The following is a 19,003-nucleotide window of genomic DNA, read 5'->3' as shown; positions in this document are numbered from 1 at the left end:
CTTTCTTACCTCGAAGGAGGAACACCACACCCCATTAAAGAGGTGCAGCATCCCTGTGGCGGTCGAACCCTCAGGGGCACCACAGAAGTGTCAATGGGGATGTTAAAGTCGCCCATGAGGATAGTGGGGATGTCAACGGAGAGGAAATGAAGTAGCCAAGTGGTGAAGTGGTCAAAGAAAGTGGTGGTTGATCCTGGGGGGCCGTAGATGACAGCCAGTTGGAGGTTGGATAGGGAGTAGATGCGCACGCAGTGCACTTCAAAAGAGGGGAGAGTAATTGAGGGCGGCAGTGGGATATGGATGAAGGAGCAGTTTTCTAAGAGGAGGAAACCTATTCCTCCACCGTGCTTGCCAGTGGGGCGGGGGTATGGGAGAGGTGGAATCCGCCATACGAAAGTGCAGCAGGAGAGGCTGTGTCGGAGGGGGTGAGCCAGGTTTCAGTGATGTCGAGGAAGGAAAGCTTGTTAGTGATGAAGAGATCGTGAATATAGGAAAGTTTGTTGCAGACAGAGCGAGCGTTCCATAGAGCTCCTATTAGTGGGACTGGGGAAGCGGGGGCTGTGCGGATGGGTATAAGGTTAGAAGGGTTACGAGAGTTTGGGATAGATCGTGGGTAGGAGGTGGAAGTGAATGTAGGGATGTGGTGAGGAGGACCGGGATGTGGAGAGATGTCGCCGGCAGTAAGGAGGAGCAGAGAAAGCGTTAATAGGTGGGAGCAGGAGAGGGCATGAGGTGGCTGTCTGTGTTTGGAGGCAAAGGATTGTATGTTGAGGAATAGCTCTGAGGAGGAGGTGAGATGGGTGGGGAGAATGGAGGGAGAGATGAAGAATTCGTTACTAGGTGTAGGGATTAGGGGTGGTTGTAAGAAGTGAAGGATTAAGGGGGTGAGAGTGAAAGCAAACACAAACATTGTTTACTGTGACAAAGTATCCAGTTCCCTTCAGGTTCAATTCAGTATTAATTCAAATTTCAGACACTTCAGCTAATGGACACTTAAGGTGATGGACACAGACTAAAGTCTAACAGACTCCTGGCCCACAATATATTTGTAACAGAATGCATTCAGTTGTGAAGCAGAGGGGAGTGGTCTGTGCTCATCTTGATCAGCTGATTAGATTGAACCAGATGCTGGATACTCAAAGACTGAGTAAACAAGGTCATAAATGAAAGTGGGGGGTAGCTGGTGTAGCTTGGGTGACGTACCATTAGAAAGTAGGAACAGAACGGTATAGAGATGACGGCATGGAAGTCAGCATGGGAAAGTTGGGTGACGTACCATTAGAAAGTAGGAACAGAACGGTATAGAGAAGACGATTGTTTGAATGTGGCAGTAGTAAAAGCTAATTGGTCGAAATTCATATTTTATACAGATACAAATAGCAAAAACTTCTCCCAACAGAGTATCTATTGCAAGTGCACTTTTTTTTTTTCTTTTACAAAGCTGGTCACATACACCACATGTTTTGGGATATGGTGATTTCAATATTCACACAGTATAATAAGAATATATTTATCTTAATGTAAGATTCGAAAACTGTCACCAAAAAAAATGTCATATCCATCTTAAACATACAAATTAGTCAATAGATGAAAAATTTTACTTATTCTGCTCAAGTTAAATCCATTTTCTCTAAATAATGACTCCTCATATGGTTAAAGTAGTATTTTTTGGATCTAATTCTTTTTTTTACTGTCTTGCAGATGACCCTGGAGAATATTCCCCTTGTGTCTTTGATAATGTTATATATAGTCGTATATTCCAGATACTGTACAGGAATGAAGATATTGATATTAATGATGTCATGATATTCAAGGTGCACTTATTCCTGGATGGAGAGAGGGTTAGTATTTCAAAATTATGCATGTTAGATGGGAACATGCAGTATGGATAACATGCTGTAAAGAACCAATTTAGTTCACTGTAAAAAGAAACCAAAATAGTGCAAAAGTCACATGATAAATACAGTTTACAACTAGTGATGAGCGAGCATGCTCGATACTCAAGATTTACGAGCATGCTCGGGTGTTTTCCGAGTATCTTCAGCATGCTCGGGTTTTATGTTTGAGTCACTCAGTGTTCATGATTTGTGACTGTTTGACAGCTTTAATACCTGTGAGGAATGCTTGTTTCTTAGGCCTTCCTCACATGCATTAAAGCTGTCAAACAGTCGCAAATCATGGACACACAGTGATTAAAACATAACACTCGAGCACGCCGTAAATACTAGGCGAGCACCCGAGTATGCTCGGCGAAAGGGTTAACAGAGCATGCTCGGCGAAAGGGTTAACAGAACACGCTCGCTCATCACTATTTACAACTTATCAGTATGTGCAAGATTATTGCTAATATAATACTGGTTCTATGAATAAGAATATAAACTAAAAAAAATGCTCCTATATTGAAGTAAATAATTATTTGATCCCTTGCTGTTTTTGTAAGTTTGCCCACTGACAAAGACATGAACAGTCTATAATTTTAAGGGTAGGTTAATTTTAACATTGAGAGATAGAATATCCGAAAAAAATAAAGAAAATCACATTGTACAAAATAGATAATTTATTTTCATTTTGCAGTGAGAAATAAGTATTTGATCCCTCTGGCAAACAACACTTAATACTTGGTGGCAAAACCCTTGTTGGCAGCACAGCAGTCAGACGTTTTTTGTAATTGATGATGAGGGTTGCGCACATGTCAGGAGGAGTTTTGGTCCTCTCCTCTTTGCAGATCATCTTTAAATCATGAAGATTTTGAGGCCGTCGCTTGGCAACTCGGAGCTTCAACTCCCTCCATAATTTTTCTATGGGATTAAGGTCTGGAGACTGGCTAGGCCACTCCATGACCTTACTGTGCTTCTTTTTGAGCCACTCCTTTGTTGCCTTGGCTGTATGTTTTGGGTCATTTTCTTGCTGGAAGATCCAGCCACGACCCATTTTTAATGTCCTGGTGGAGGGAAGGAGGTTGTCGCTCAGGATTTTACGGTACATGACTCCATCCATTCTCCCATTGTTGCAGTGAAGTAGTCCTGGGCCCTTAGCAGAGAAACACTCCCAAAACATAATGTTTCCACCTCCATGCTTGACAGTGGGGATGGTGTTCTTTGGGTCATAGGCAGCATTTCTCTTCCTCCAAACACGGTGAGTTGAGTTAATGCCAAGGAGCTCAATTTTTGTCTCATTTGACCACAGCACCTTCTCCCAATAACTCACAGAATCATCCAGGTGTTCATTGGCAAACTTCAGATTGGCCTGCACATGTGCCTTCTTGAGCAGGGGGACCTTGCGGGCACTGCAGGATTTTAAACCTATAAGGTGAAATGTGTTACCAATGGTTTTCTTGGTGATTGTGATCCCAGCTGCCTTGAGATCATTAACAAGTTCCCCCCGTGAGGTTTTAGGCTGATCTCTCACCATCCTCATGATCAAAGATACTCCACAAGGTGAGATTTTGCATGGTGCCCAAGATCGATGTCGATTGACAGACATTTTGTATTCCTTCCATTTTCTTACTATTGCACCAACAGTTGTATCTTTCTCACCCAGCGTCTTACTTCTGGTTTTGTAGCCCATTCCAGCTTTGTGCAGGTCTATGATCTTGTCCCTGACATCCTAAGAAAGCTCTTTGGTCTTGCCCATGTTGTAGAGGTTAGAGTCTGACTGATTAATTGAGTCTGTGGACAGGAGTTTTTTATACAGGTGACTATGTAAGACAGCTGTCTAATGCAGGTAACGAGTTGATTAGGAGAGTCTAACTGGTCTGTAGGAGCCAGAACTCATAATGGTTTGTAGGGGATCAAATACTTATTTCTCACTGCAAAATGCAAAAAATGTATCTAATTTATACAATGTGATTTTCTTGATTTTTTGGGGGAATATTTTATCTCTCAATGTTAAAATTATCCTACCTATAAAAGTATACACTGTTCATGTCTTCGTCAGTTGGAAAACTTACAAAAACAGCAAGGGATCAAATACTTATTTCCTTCACTATATAAACAAGAATATAAATATTATAATACTGCCTCCTATGTACAAAAATATAACTAATATAATACTGCCAATTTTGTGCAAGAATATACCTAATATATTACTGCCCCTATGTATAAGAATATAACTACTATAATACTGCCCCCTATGTACAAGAATATAACTACTATAATACTGACCCTATGTACATGAATATAACTACTATAATACTGCCCCCTATGTACAACAAGAATATAACTACTATAATACTGCCCCCTATGTACATGAATATAACTACTATAATACTGCCCCTATGTAAAAGAATATAACTACTATAATATTGCTCCTATGTACAGGAACATATCTACTATAATACTGCCCTATGTACAATAATATAACTACTATAATACTGCCCTATGTACAAGAATATAACTACTATAACACTGCCCCCTATGTACAAGAATATAACTACAATAATACTGCCCCTATGTATAAGAATAGAACTACTTTAATACTGCCTCCCATGTACAAGAAAATAACTACTATAATACTGCTCCTATGTACAAGAATATAACTACTATAATACTGCCACTATGTACAAGGATATAACTACTATAATACTGCCTCCTATATACAAGAATGTAACTACTATAATACTACTCCTGTGTACAGGAATATAACTAATATAATACTGCCCCCTATATGCAAGAATATAACTACTATAATACTGCCCCTATGTACAAGAATATAACTACTATAATACTGCTCTTATATACAACAATATAACTACTATAATACTGCTCCTATGTACAAGAATATAACTGCAATGATACTGCCCCTATGTACAAGAATATAACTACTATAATACTGCTCCTATGTACAAGAATATAACTACAATGATACTGCCCCTATGTACAGGAATATAACTACTATAATACTGCTCCTAAATACAGGAATATTACTAATATAATACTGCCCCTATGTACAAGAATATAACTACTATAATACTGCCCCCTATGTACAAGAATATAACTACTCTAATACTGCCCCCTATGTACAAGAATATAATTACTATAATACTGCTCCTATATACAGGAATATAACTACACTAATACTGCCCCCTATGTACAAGAAAATAATTACTATAATACTGCTCCTATATACAAGAATATAACTACTATAATACTGCCCCTATATACTAGAATATAAATACTATAATACTGCCCCTATGTATAAGAATATAGCTACTATAATACTGCCCCTATGTACAAGAATATAACTACTATAATACTGCCTCCTATGTACGAGAATATAACTACTCAAATACTACTCCTATATACAAGAATATAGCTACTATAATACTGCCCCTATGTACAAGAATATAACTACTATAATACTGCTCCTATATACATGAATATAACTACTATAATACTGCCCCCTATGTATAAGGATATAACTACTATAATACTGCCCCCTATGTACAAGGATATAACTACTATAATAATGCTACTATGTACAAGAATATAACTACTATAATACTGCCCCCTATGTACAAGAATATAAATACTATAATACTGCACCCTATGTGCAAGAATATAACTACTATAATACTGCCCCCTATGTACAAGAATATAACTACTGTAATATTGCTACTATGTACAAGAATATAACTACTATAATACTGCTCCTATATACAAGAATATAACTACTATAATACTGCTCTAATGTACAAGAATATAACTACATAATACTGCTTCCTATGTACAAGAATATAACTACTATAATACTGCCTCCCATGTACAAGAACATAACTACTATAATACTGCTCCTATGTACAAGAATATAACTACTATAATAATGCCACTATGTACAAGGATATAACTACTATAATACTGCCTCCTATATACAAAAATGTAACTACTATAATACTACTCCTATGTACAGGAATATAACTAATATAACACTGCCCCCTATATGCAAGAATATAACTACTATAATACTGCCCCTATGTACAAGAATATAACTACTATAATACTGCTCCTATATACAACAATATAACTACTATAATACTACTCCTATGTACAAGAATATAACTGCAATGATACTGCCCCTATGTACAAGAATATAACTACTATAATACTGCTCCTATGTACAAGAATATAACTACAATGATACTGCCCCTATGTACAAGAATATAACTACTATAATACTGCCCCCTATATAGAGGAATATTACTACTATAATACTGCCCCCTATATACAGGAATATAAGTACTATAATACTGCCCCCCATGTACAAGAATATAACTACTATAATACTGCTCCCTATGTACAAGAATATAACTACTCTAATACTGCCCCCTATGTACAAGAATATAATTACTATAATACTGCTCCTATATACAAGAATATAACTACTATAATGCTGCCCCTATATACTAGAATATAAATACTATAATACTGCCCCTATGTATAAGAATATAACTACTATAATACTGCCCCTATGTACAAGAATATAACTACTATAATACTGCCCCCTATGTACGAGAATATAACTACTCAAATACTACTCCTATATACAAGAATATAGCTACTATAATACTGCCCCTATGTACAAGAATATAACTACTATAATACTGCTCCTACATACAAGAATATAACTACTATAATACTGCCCCCTATGTATAAGGATATAACTACTATAATACTGCCCCCTATGTACAAGGATATAACTACTATAATAATGCTACTATGTACAAGAATATAACTACTATAATACTGCCCCCTATGTACAAGAATATAAATACTATAATACTGCACCCTATGTGCAAGAATATAACTACTATAATACTGCCCCCTATGTACAAGAATATAGCTACTGTAATATTGCTACTATGTACAAGAATATAACTACTATAATACTGCTCCTATATACAAGAATATAACTACTATAATACTGCTTCTATGTACAAGAATATAACTACATAATACTGCTTCCTATGTACAAGAATATAACTACTATAATACTGCCCCTATGTACAGGAATTTAACTACTATAATACTGCTCCTATATACAAGAATATAACTACTATAATACTGCCCCCTATGTACAAGAATATAACTACTCAAATGCTACTCCTATATACAAGAATATAATTACTATAATACTGCCCCTATGCACAAGAATATTACTACTCTAATACTGCTCCTATATACAGGAATAAAACTGCTATAATACTGCCCCCTATGTATAAGGATATAACTACTATAATACTGCCCCCTATGTACAAGGATATAACTACTACAATACTGCGCCCTATGTACAAGAATATAACTACTATAATACTGCTCCCTATGTGCAAGAATATAACTACTATAATACTGCCCCCTATGTACAAGGATATAACTACTACAATACTGCCCCCTATGTACAAGAATCTAACTACTATAATACTGCCCCCTATGTACAAGAATATAACTACTATAATACTGCCCCTATGTACAAGCATATAACTACTATAATACTGCCCCTATGTACAAGCATATAACTACTATAATACTGCCCCCTATGTACAAGAATATAACTACTATAATACTGCCCCTATGTACAAGCATATAACTACTATAATACTGCCCCCTATGTACAAGAATATAAGTACTTTAATTGTGCTCCCATATACAAGAATATAACTACTATAATACTGCCCCTATGTACAAGAATATAAATACTATAATACTGCTCCTATGTACAAGAATATAACTGCTATAATACTGCTCCCTATGTACAAGAATATAACTGCTATAATACTGCTCCCTATGTACAAGAATATAACTACTATAATACTGCTCCCTATGTACAAGAATATAACTACTATAATACTGCTCCTATGTATGAGAATATAACTACTATAATACTGCTCCTATGTACAAGAATTTAACTACTATAATACTGCCCCCTATGTACAAGAATATAACTAGTTTAATACTGCTCCTATGTACAAGAATATAACTGCTATAATACTGCTCCTATGTACAAGAATATAACTACTATAATACTGCTCCTATGTACAAGAATATAACTACTATAATACTGCACCCTAAGTACAAGAATATAACTACTATAATACTGCCCCCTATGTACAAGAATATAACTACTATAATACTGCCCCCTATGTACAAGAATATAACTACTCTAATACTGCTCCCTATGTACAAGAATATAACTGCTATAATACTGCTCCCCATGTACAAGAATATAAGTACTATTATAGTGCTCCTATATACAAGAATATAACTACTATAATACTGCTCCTATGTATATGAATGTAACTACTATAATACTGCTCCTATGTACAAGAATATAACTACTATAATACTGCTTCTATGTACAAGAATCTAACTACTATAATACTGCTCCCTATGTACAAGAATATAACTACTATAATACTGCTCCCTATGTACAAGAATATAACTACTATAATACTGTCCCCTATGTACAAGAATATAACTACTGTAATATTGCTACTATGAGCAAGAATATAACCTCCATAATACTGCTCCTATGTGCAAGAATATAACTACTATAATACTGCTCCTATATACAAGAATATAACTACTATAATACTGCTCCCTATGTACAAGAATATAACTACATAATACTGCTTCCTATGTACAAGAATATAACTACTATAATACTGCCCCCTATGTACAGGAATTTGACTACTATAATACTGCCCCCTATGTACAAGAATATAACTACTATAATACTGCCCCCTATGTACAAGAATATAACTACTCAAATACTACTCCTATATACAAGAATATAACTACTATAATACTGCCCCTATGCACAAGAATATTACTACTCTAATACTGCTCCTTTATACAGGAATAAAACTACTATAATACTGCCCCCTATGTATAAGGATATAACTACTATAATACTGCCCCCTATGTACAAGGATATAACTACTACAATACTGCCCCCTATGTACAAGAATATAACTACTATAATACTGCTCCCTATGTGCAAGAATATAACTACTATAATACTGCCCCTTATGTACAAGAATATAACTACTATAATACTGCCCCCTATGTACAAGAATATAAGTACTATAATTGTGCTCCTATATACAAGAATATAACTACTATAATACTGCCCCTATGTACAAGAATATAACTACTATAATACTGCTCCTATGTACAAGAATATAACTACTATAATACTGCTCCTATGTACAAGAATATAACTACTATAATACTGCTCCTATGTACAAGAATATAACTACTATAATACTGCTCCCTATGTACAAGAATATAACTACTATAATACTGCTCCTATGTATGAGAATATAACTACTATAATACTGCTCCTATGTACAAGAATATAACTACTATAATACTGCCCCCTATGTACAAGAATATAACTACTATAATACTGCTCCTATGTACAAGAATATAACTGCTATAATGCTGCTCCTATGTACAAGAATATAACTACTATAATACTGCCCCCTATGTACAGGAATATAACTACTATAATACTGCTCCTATGTACAAGAATATAACTGCTATAATACTGCTCCTATGTACAAGAATATAACTACTATAATACTGCCCCCTATGTACAGGAATATAACTACTATAATAGTGCTCCTATGTACAAGAATATAACTACTATAATACTGCCCCCTATGTACAGGAATATAACTACTATAATACTGCTCCCTATGTACAAGAATATAACTACTATAATACTGCTCCTATGTATGAGAATATAACTACTATAATACTGCTCCTATGTACAAGAATATAACTACTATAATACTGCCCCCTATGTACAAGAATATAACTACTATAATACTGCTCCTATGTACAAGAATATAACTGCTATAATACTGCTCCTATGTACAAGAATATAACTACTATAATACTGCCCCCTATGTACAGGAATATAACTACTCTAATACTGCTCCCTATGTACAAGAATATAACTGCTATAATACTGCTCCCTATGTACAAGAATATAAGTACTATAATACTGCCGCTATGTACAAGAATATGACTACTATAATACTGCCCCCTATATACAAGAATATAACTACTAGAATACTGCTCCTATGTACAAGAATATAACTACTATAATACTGCCGCTATGTACAAGAATATGACTACTATAATACTGCCCCCTATATTCAAGAATATAACTACTAGAATACTGCCCTCTATGTACAAGCATATAACTACTATAATACTGCTCCCTATGTACAAGAATATAACTACTATAATACTGCTCCCTATGTACAAGCGTATAACTACTATAATACTGCCCCCTATGTGCAAGAATATAACTACTATAATACTGCTCCCTATGTATAAGAATATCACTACTATAATACTGCTCCTATGTACAAGAATATAACTACTATAATACTGCTCCTATGTACAAGAATATAACTACTATAATACTGCTCCTATGTACAAGAATATAACTACTATAATACTGCCCCTAAGTACAAGAATATAACTACTATAATACTGCCCCCTATGTACAAGAATATAAGTACTATAATTGTGCTCCTATGTACAAGAATATAACTACTATAATACTGCTCCTATGTGCAAGAATATAACTACTATAATACTGCCCCTTATGTACAAGAATATAACTACTATAATACTGCCCCCTATGTACAAGAATATAAGTACTATAATTGTGCTCCTATATACAAGAATATAACTACTATAATACTGCCCCTATGTACAAGAATATAACTACTATAATACTGCTCCTATGTACAAGAATATAACTACTATAATACTGCTCCTATGTACAAGAATATAACTACTATAATACTGCTCCTATGTACAAGAATATAACTACTATAATACTGCTCCCTATGTACAAGAATATAACTACTATAATACTGCTCCTATGTATGAGAATATAACTACTATAATACTGCTCCTATGTACAAGAATATAACTACTATAATACTGCCCCTTATGTACAAGAATATAACTACTATAATACTGCCCCCTATGTACAAGAATATAAGTACTATAATTGTGCTCCTATATACAAGAATATAACTACTATAATACTGCCCCTATGTACAAGAATATAACTACTATAATACTGCTCCTATGTACAAGAATATAACTACTATAATACTGCTCCTATGTACAAGAATATAACTACTATAATACTGCTCCTATGTACAAGAATATAACTACTATAATACTGCTCCCTATGTACAAGAATATAACTACTATAATACTGCTCCTATGTATGAGAATATAACTACTATAATACTGCTCCTATGTACAAGAATATAACTACTATAATACTGCCCCCTATGTACAAGAATATAACTACTATAATACTGCTCCTATGTACAAGAATATAACTGCTATAATGCTGCTCCTATGTACAAGAATATAACTACTATAATACTGCCCCCTATGTACAGGAATATAACTACTATAATACTGCTCCTATGTACAAGAATATAACTGCTATAATACTGCTCCTATGTACAAGAATATAACTACTATAATACTGCCCCCTATGTACAGGAATATAACTACTATAATAGTGCTCCTATGTACAAGAATATAACTACTATAATACTGCCCCCTATGTACAGGAATATAACTACTATAATACTGCTCCCTATGTACAAGAATATAACTACTATAATACTGCTCCTATGTATGAGAATATAACTACTATAATACTGCTCCTATGTACAAGAATATAACTACTATAATACTGCCCCCTATGTACAAGAATATAACTACTATAATACTGCTCCTATGTACAAGAATATAACTGCTATAATACTGCTCCTATGTACAAGAATATAACTACTATAATACTGCCCCCTATGTACAGGAATATAACTACTCTAATACTGCTCCCTATGTACAAGAATATAACTGCTATAATACTGCTCCCTATGTACAAGAATATAAGTACTATAATACTGCCGCTATGTACAAGAATATGACTACTATAATACTGCCCCCTATATACAAGAATATAACTACTAGAATACTGCTCCTATGTACAAGAATATAACTACTATAATACTGCCGCTATGTACAAGAATATGACTACTATAATACTGCCCCCTATATTCAAGAATATAACTACTAGAATACTGCCCTCTATGTACAAGCATATAACTACTATAATACTGCTCCCTATGTACAAGAATATAACTACTATAATACTGCTCCCTATGTACAAGCGTATAACTACTATAATACTGCCCCCTATGTGCAAGAATATAACTACTATAATACTGCTCCCTATGTATAAGAATATCACTACTATAATACTGCTCCTATGTACAAGAATATAACTACTATAATACTGCTCCTATGTACAAGAATATAACTACTATAATACTGCTCCTATGTACAAGAATATAACTACTATAATACTGCCCCTATGTACAAGAATATAACTACTATAATACTGCCCCCTATGTACAAGAATATAAGTACTATAATTGTGCTCCTATGTACAAGAATATAACTACTATAATACTGCTCCTATGTGCAAGAATATAACTACTATAATACTGCCCCTTATGTACAAGAATATAACTACTATAATACTGCCCCCTATGTACAAGAATATAAGTACTATAATTGTGCTCCTATATACAAGAATATAACTACTATAATACTGCCCCTATGTACAAGAATATAACTACTATAATACTGCTCCTATGTACAAGAATATAACTACTATAATACTGCTCCTATGTACAAGAATATAACTACTATAATACTGCTCCTATGTACAAGAATATAACTACTATAATACTGCTCCCTATGTACAAGAATATAACTACTATAATACTGCTCCTATGTATGAGAATATAACTACTATAATACTGCTCCTATGTACAAGAATATAACTACTATAATACTGCCCCCTATGTACAAGAATATAACTACTATAATACTGCTCCTATGTACAAGAATATAACTGCTATAATACTGCTCCTATGTACAAGAATATAACTACTATAATACTGCCCCCTATGTACAGGAATATAACTACTATAATACTGCTCCTATGTACAAGAATATAACTGCTATAATACTGCTCCTATGTACAAGAATATAACTACTATAATACTGCCCCCTATGTACAAGAATATAACTACTATAATACTGCCCCCTATGTACAAGAATATAACTACTCTAATACTGCTCCCTATGTACAAGAATATAACTGCTATAATACTGCTCCCCATGTACAAGAATATAAGTACTATTATAGTGCTCCTATATACAAGAATATAACTACTATAATACTGCTCCTATGTATATGAATGTAACTACTATAATACTGCTCCTATGTACAAGAATATAACTACTATAATACTGCTCCTATGTACAAGAATCTAACTACTATAATACTGCTCCCTATGTACAAGAATATAACTACTATAATACTGCTCCCTATGTACAAGAATATAACTACTATAATACTGTCCCCTATGTACAAGAATATAACTACTGTAATATTGCTACTATGAGCAAGAATATAACCTCCATAATACTGCTCCTATGTGCAAGAATATAACTACTATAATACTGCTCCAATATACAAGAATATAACTACTATAATACTGCTCCCTATGTACAAGAATATAACTACATAATACTGCTTCCTATGTACAAGAATATAACTACTATAATACTGCCCCCTATGTACAGGAATTTGACTACTATAATACTGCCCCCTATGTACAAGAATATAACTACTATAATACTGCCCCCTATGTACAAGAATATAACTACTCAAATACTACTCCTATATACAAGAATATAACTACTATAATACTGCCCCTATGCACAAGAATATTACTACTCTAATACTGCTCCTTTATACAGGAATAAAACTACTATAATACTGCACCCTATGTATAAGGATATAACTACTATAATACTGCCCCCTATGTACAAGGATATAACTACTACAATACTGCCCCCTATGTACAAGAATATAACTACTATAATACTGCTCCCTATGTGCAAGAATATAACTACTATAATACTGCCCCTTATGTACAAGAATATAACTACTATAATACTGCCCCCTATGTACAAGAATATAAGTACTATAATTGTGCTCCTATATACAAGAATATAACTACTATAATACTGCCCCTATGTACAAGAATATAACTACTATAATACTGCTCCTATGTACAAGAATATAACTACTATAATACTGCTCCTATGTACAAGAATATAACTACTATAATACTGCTCCTATGTACAAGAATATAACTACTATAATACTGCTCCCTATGTCCAAGAATATAACTACTATAATACTGCTCCTATGTATGAGAATATAACTACTATAATACTGCCCCCTATGTACAAGAATATAACTACTATAATACTGCTCCTATGTACAAGAATATAACTGCTATAATACTGCTCCTATGTACAAGAATATAACTACTATAATACTGCCCCCTATGTACAGGAATATAACTACTATAATACTGCTCCTATGTACAAGAATATAACTGCTATAATACTGCTCCTATGTACAAGAATATAACTACTATAATACTGCCCCCTATGTACAGGAATATAACTACTATAATAGTGCTCCTATGTACAAGAATATAACTACTATAATACTGCCCCCTATGTACAGGAATATAACTACTATAATACTGCTCCCTATGTACAAGAATATAACTACTATAATACTGCTCCTATGTATGAGAATATAACTACTATAATACTGCTCCTATGTACAAGAATATAACTACTATAATACTGCCCCCTATGTACAAGAATATAACTACTATAATACTGCTCCTATGTACAAGAATATAACTGCTATAATACTGCTCCTATGTACAAGAATATAACTACTATAATACTGCCCCCTATGTACAGGAATATAACTACTCTAATACTGCTCCCTATGTACAAGAATATAACTGCTATAATACTGCTCCCTATGTACAAGAATATAACTACTATAATACTGCCGCTATGTACCAGAATATGACTACTATAATACTGCCCCCTATATACAAGAATATAACTACTAGAATACTGCTCCTATGTACAAGAATATAACTACTATAATACTGCCGCTATGTACAAGAATATGAGTACTATAATACTGCCCCCTATATTCAAGAATATAACTACTAGAATACTGCCCTCTATGTACAAGCATATAACTACTATAATACTGCTCCCTATGTACAAGAATATAACTACTATAATACTGCTCCCTATGTACAAGCATATAACTACTATAATACTGCCCCCTATGTGCAAGAATATAACTACTATAATACTGCTCCCTATGTATAAGAATATCACTACTATAATACTGCTCCTATGTACAAGAATATAACTACTATAATACTGCTCCTATGTACAAGAATATAACTACTATAATACTGCTCCTATGTACAAGAATATAACTACTATAATACTGCCCCTATGTACAAGAATATAACTACTATAATACTGCCCCCTATGTACAGGAATATAAGTACTATAATTGTGCTCCTATGTACAAGAATATAACTACTATAATACTGCTCCTATGTGCAAGAATATAACTACTATAATACTGCCCCTTATGTACAAGAATATAACTACTATAATACTGCCCCCTATGTACAAGAATATAAGTACTATAATTGTGCTCCTATATACAAGAATATAACTACTATAATACTGCCCCTATGTACAAGAATATAACTACTATAATACTGCTCCTATGTACAAGAATATAACTACTATAATACTGCTCCTATGTACAAGAATATAACTACTATAATACTGCTCCTATGTACAAGAATATAACTACTATAATACTGCTCCCTATGTACAAGAATATAACTACTATAATACTGCTCCTATGTATGAGAATATAACTACTATAATACTGCTCCTATGTACAAGAATATAACTACTATAATACTGCCCCCTATGTACAAGAATATAACTACTATAATACTGCTCCTATGTACAAGAATATAACTGCTATAATACTGCTCCTATGTACAAGAATATAACTACTATAATACTGCCCCCTATGTACAGGAATATAACTACTATAATACTGCTCCTATGTACAAGAATATAACTGCTATAATACTGCTCCTATGTACAAGAATATAACTACTATAATACTGCCCCCTATGTACAGGAATATAACTACTATAATAGTGCTCCTATGTACAAGAATATAACTACTATAATACTGCCCCCTATGTACAGGAATATAACTACTATAATACTGCTCCCTATGTGCAAGAATATAACTACTATAATACTGCTCCTATGTATGAGAATATAACTACTATAATACTGCTCCTATGTACAAGAATATAACTACTATAATACTGCCCCCTATGTACAAGAATATAACTACTATAATACTGCTCCTATGTACAAGAATATAACTGCTATAATACTGCTCCTATGTACAAGAATATAACTACTATAATACTGCCCCCTATGTACAGGAATATAACTACTCTAATACTGCTCCCTATGTACAAGAATATAACTGCTATAATACTGCTCCCTATGTACAAGAATATAACTACTATAATACTGCCGCTATGTACAAGAATATAACTACTATAATACTGCTCCCTATGTACAAGAATATAACTACTATAATACTGCCCCCTATATACAAGAATATAACTACTAGAATACTGCTCCTATGTACAAGAATATAACTACTATAATACTGCCGCTATGTACAAGAATATGACTACTATAATACTGCCCCCTATATACAAGAATATAACTACTAGAATACTGCTCCTATGTACAAGAATATAACTACTATAATACTGCCGCTATGTACAAGAATATGACTACTATAATACTGCCCCCTATATTCAAGAATATAACTACTAGAATACTGCCCTCTATGTACAAGCATATAACTACTATAATACTGCTCCCTATGTACAAGAATATAACTACTATAATACTGCTCCCTATGTACAAGAATATAACTACTATAATACTGCCCCCTATGTGCAAGAATATAACTACTATAATACTGCTCCCTATGTACAAGAATATCACTACTATAATACTGCTCCTATGTACAAGAATATAACTACTATAATACTGCTCCTATGTACAAGAATATAACTACTATAATACTGCTCCCTATACACAAGAATATAACTACTATAATACTGCTCCCTATACACAAGAATATAACTACTATAATACTGCCGCTATGTACAAGAATATAACTACTATAATACTGCTCCCTATGTACAAGAATATAACTACTATAATACTGCCCCCTATATACAAGAATATAACTACTAGAATACTGCTCCTATGTACAAGAATATAACTACTATAATACTGCCGCTATGTACAAGAATATGACTACTATAATACTGCCCCCTATATACAAGAATATAACTACTAGAATACTGCTCCTATGTACAAGAATATAACTACTATAATACTGCCGCTATGTACAAGAATATGACTACTATAATACTGCCCCCTATATTCAAGAATATAACTACTAGAATACTGCCCTCTATGTACAAGCATATAACTACTATAATACTGCTCCCTATGTACAAGAATATAACTACTATAATACTGCTCCCTATGTACAAGAATATAACTACTATAATACTGCCCCCTATGTGCAAGAATATAACTACTATAATACTGCTCCCTATGTACAAGAATATCACTACTATAATACTGCTCCTATGTACAAGAATATAACTACTATAATACTGCTCCTATGTACAAGAATATAACTACTATAATACTGTCCCCTATGTACAAGAATATAACTACTATAATACTGCCCCCTATGTACAAGAATATCACTACTATAATACTGCTCCTATGTACAAGAATATAACTACTATAATATAACTTCTATACACTTTTCTTATTAATAGCATGGTGCACAGATGGTCATAAAAAGTGTTGTCTGCTGGTGGTATATTAACAACAATGGATAATAATAACTTATAGATTATTGATTTCCTACCGCTGGGACCTGCTCTCATAGGCGATAAACGTGGCACTTTTATCCCTGTTAGAATGAAGCCGTAATGCACATACGTGACCGTCTCTCCATTCCATATGGGGCAGACTGACACTGTGATCAGCTTTCTCCGTCAGTCCCCATAGAGAATAAATAGAGTGGTGGTCCATTATGTGCTCCTTTGCTCTATTCTAAAGGGGATAAAAGTTCCCTGTTCTGCTTTTTTGTGCGAATCCCAGGGGTTGGGTCCCCTCCGATCTGTAAGTTATCGTCTCTCTCCTGGATAGGTTGTAATTAATGTTCACCTTACCACCCCTTGAACAAATGATAAGTTTGTAGAAATGTTCTGTTAACATTTACAAAGTCCATAGCACAGTAATGTATCTGTGCACAGTGATCGCTGGATGGTTGTTGATCGCCCGATGGATCACACACGGATAACACAGGACTTGGACTCTGTCATTTACTCTTTGTTCTTTTCTTAGGTGGAAGACGCTTTGAGTGAAGTAGATTTTCAGCTGAAGTTGGACCTGCACTTTACAGACAGTGAGCAGCAGTAAGTAATTAAGAGAATACCCTTCTGCAGTGGGTGCAGAATATTAGGGTGGGCTGAAGCTGCTGTTGCCCCTCTGATATTGCTCGCCTTTAGGTTCTGCACTAGGTTGAAGCGGCATTGCAGATGGTTCATTGCATAGCACTCTTATTTGATTTCCTTAAGTATGGCATTACTATATGGTCACTGTATACAGTGGTATAAAAAAGTGTTCGCCCCCCTTCCTGATTTCTTATTCTTTTGCATGTTTTCACACTTAAATGTTTCAGATTACAAAACAAATGCAAATATTAGACAAAGATAACACAAGATGCGGTTTTTAAATGAAGGTCTTTTTTATTAAGGGAAAAAGAAATCCAAACCTACAGGGCCCTGTGTGAAAAAATGATTGCCCCCTAAACCTAATAACTGGTTGGG

At 34.0% G+C, this 19,003-nt stretch overlaps 1 protein-coding gene across 1 annotated transcript in view; it reads left to right on the top strand.

Annotated features, from left to right (window-relative positions):
- The window catches only part of FAM135B (family with sequence similarity 135 member B), a 337,247-nt gene that overhangs the window by 202,763 nt on the left and 115,481 nt on the right, over nt 1–19,003 (top strand). The window contains exons 4-5 of the mRNA XM_073679922.1: nt 1,702–1,841; nt 18,519–18,589. Coding sequence (XP_073536023.1) covers nt 1,702–1,841; nt 18,519–18,589 — 211 coding nt within the window. The remainder of the gene's footprint in view (nt 1–1,701; nt 1,842–18,518; nt 18,590–19,003) is intronic.

This window comes from Phyllobates terribilis, unplaced genomic scaffold (assembly GCF_046119375.1).
Source record: "Phyllobates terribilis strain yellow unplaced genomic scaffold, ASM4611937v1 Scaffold_4__5_contigs__length_816908805, whole genome shotgun sequence".
NCBI classification, from domain to species: Eukaryota; Metazoa; Chordata; class Amphibia; order Anura; family Dendrobatidae; genus Phyllobates; species Phyllobates terribilis.
This window is presented reverse-complemented; position numbering and strand designations above follow the sequence as displayed.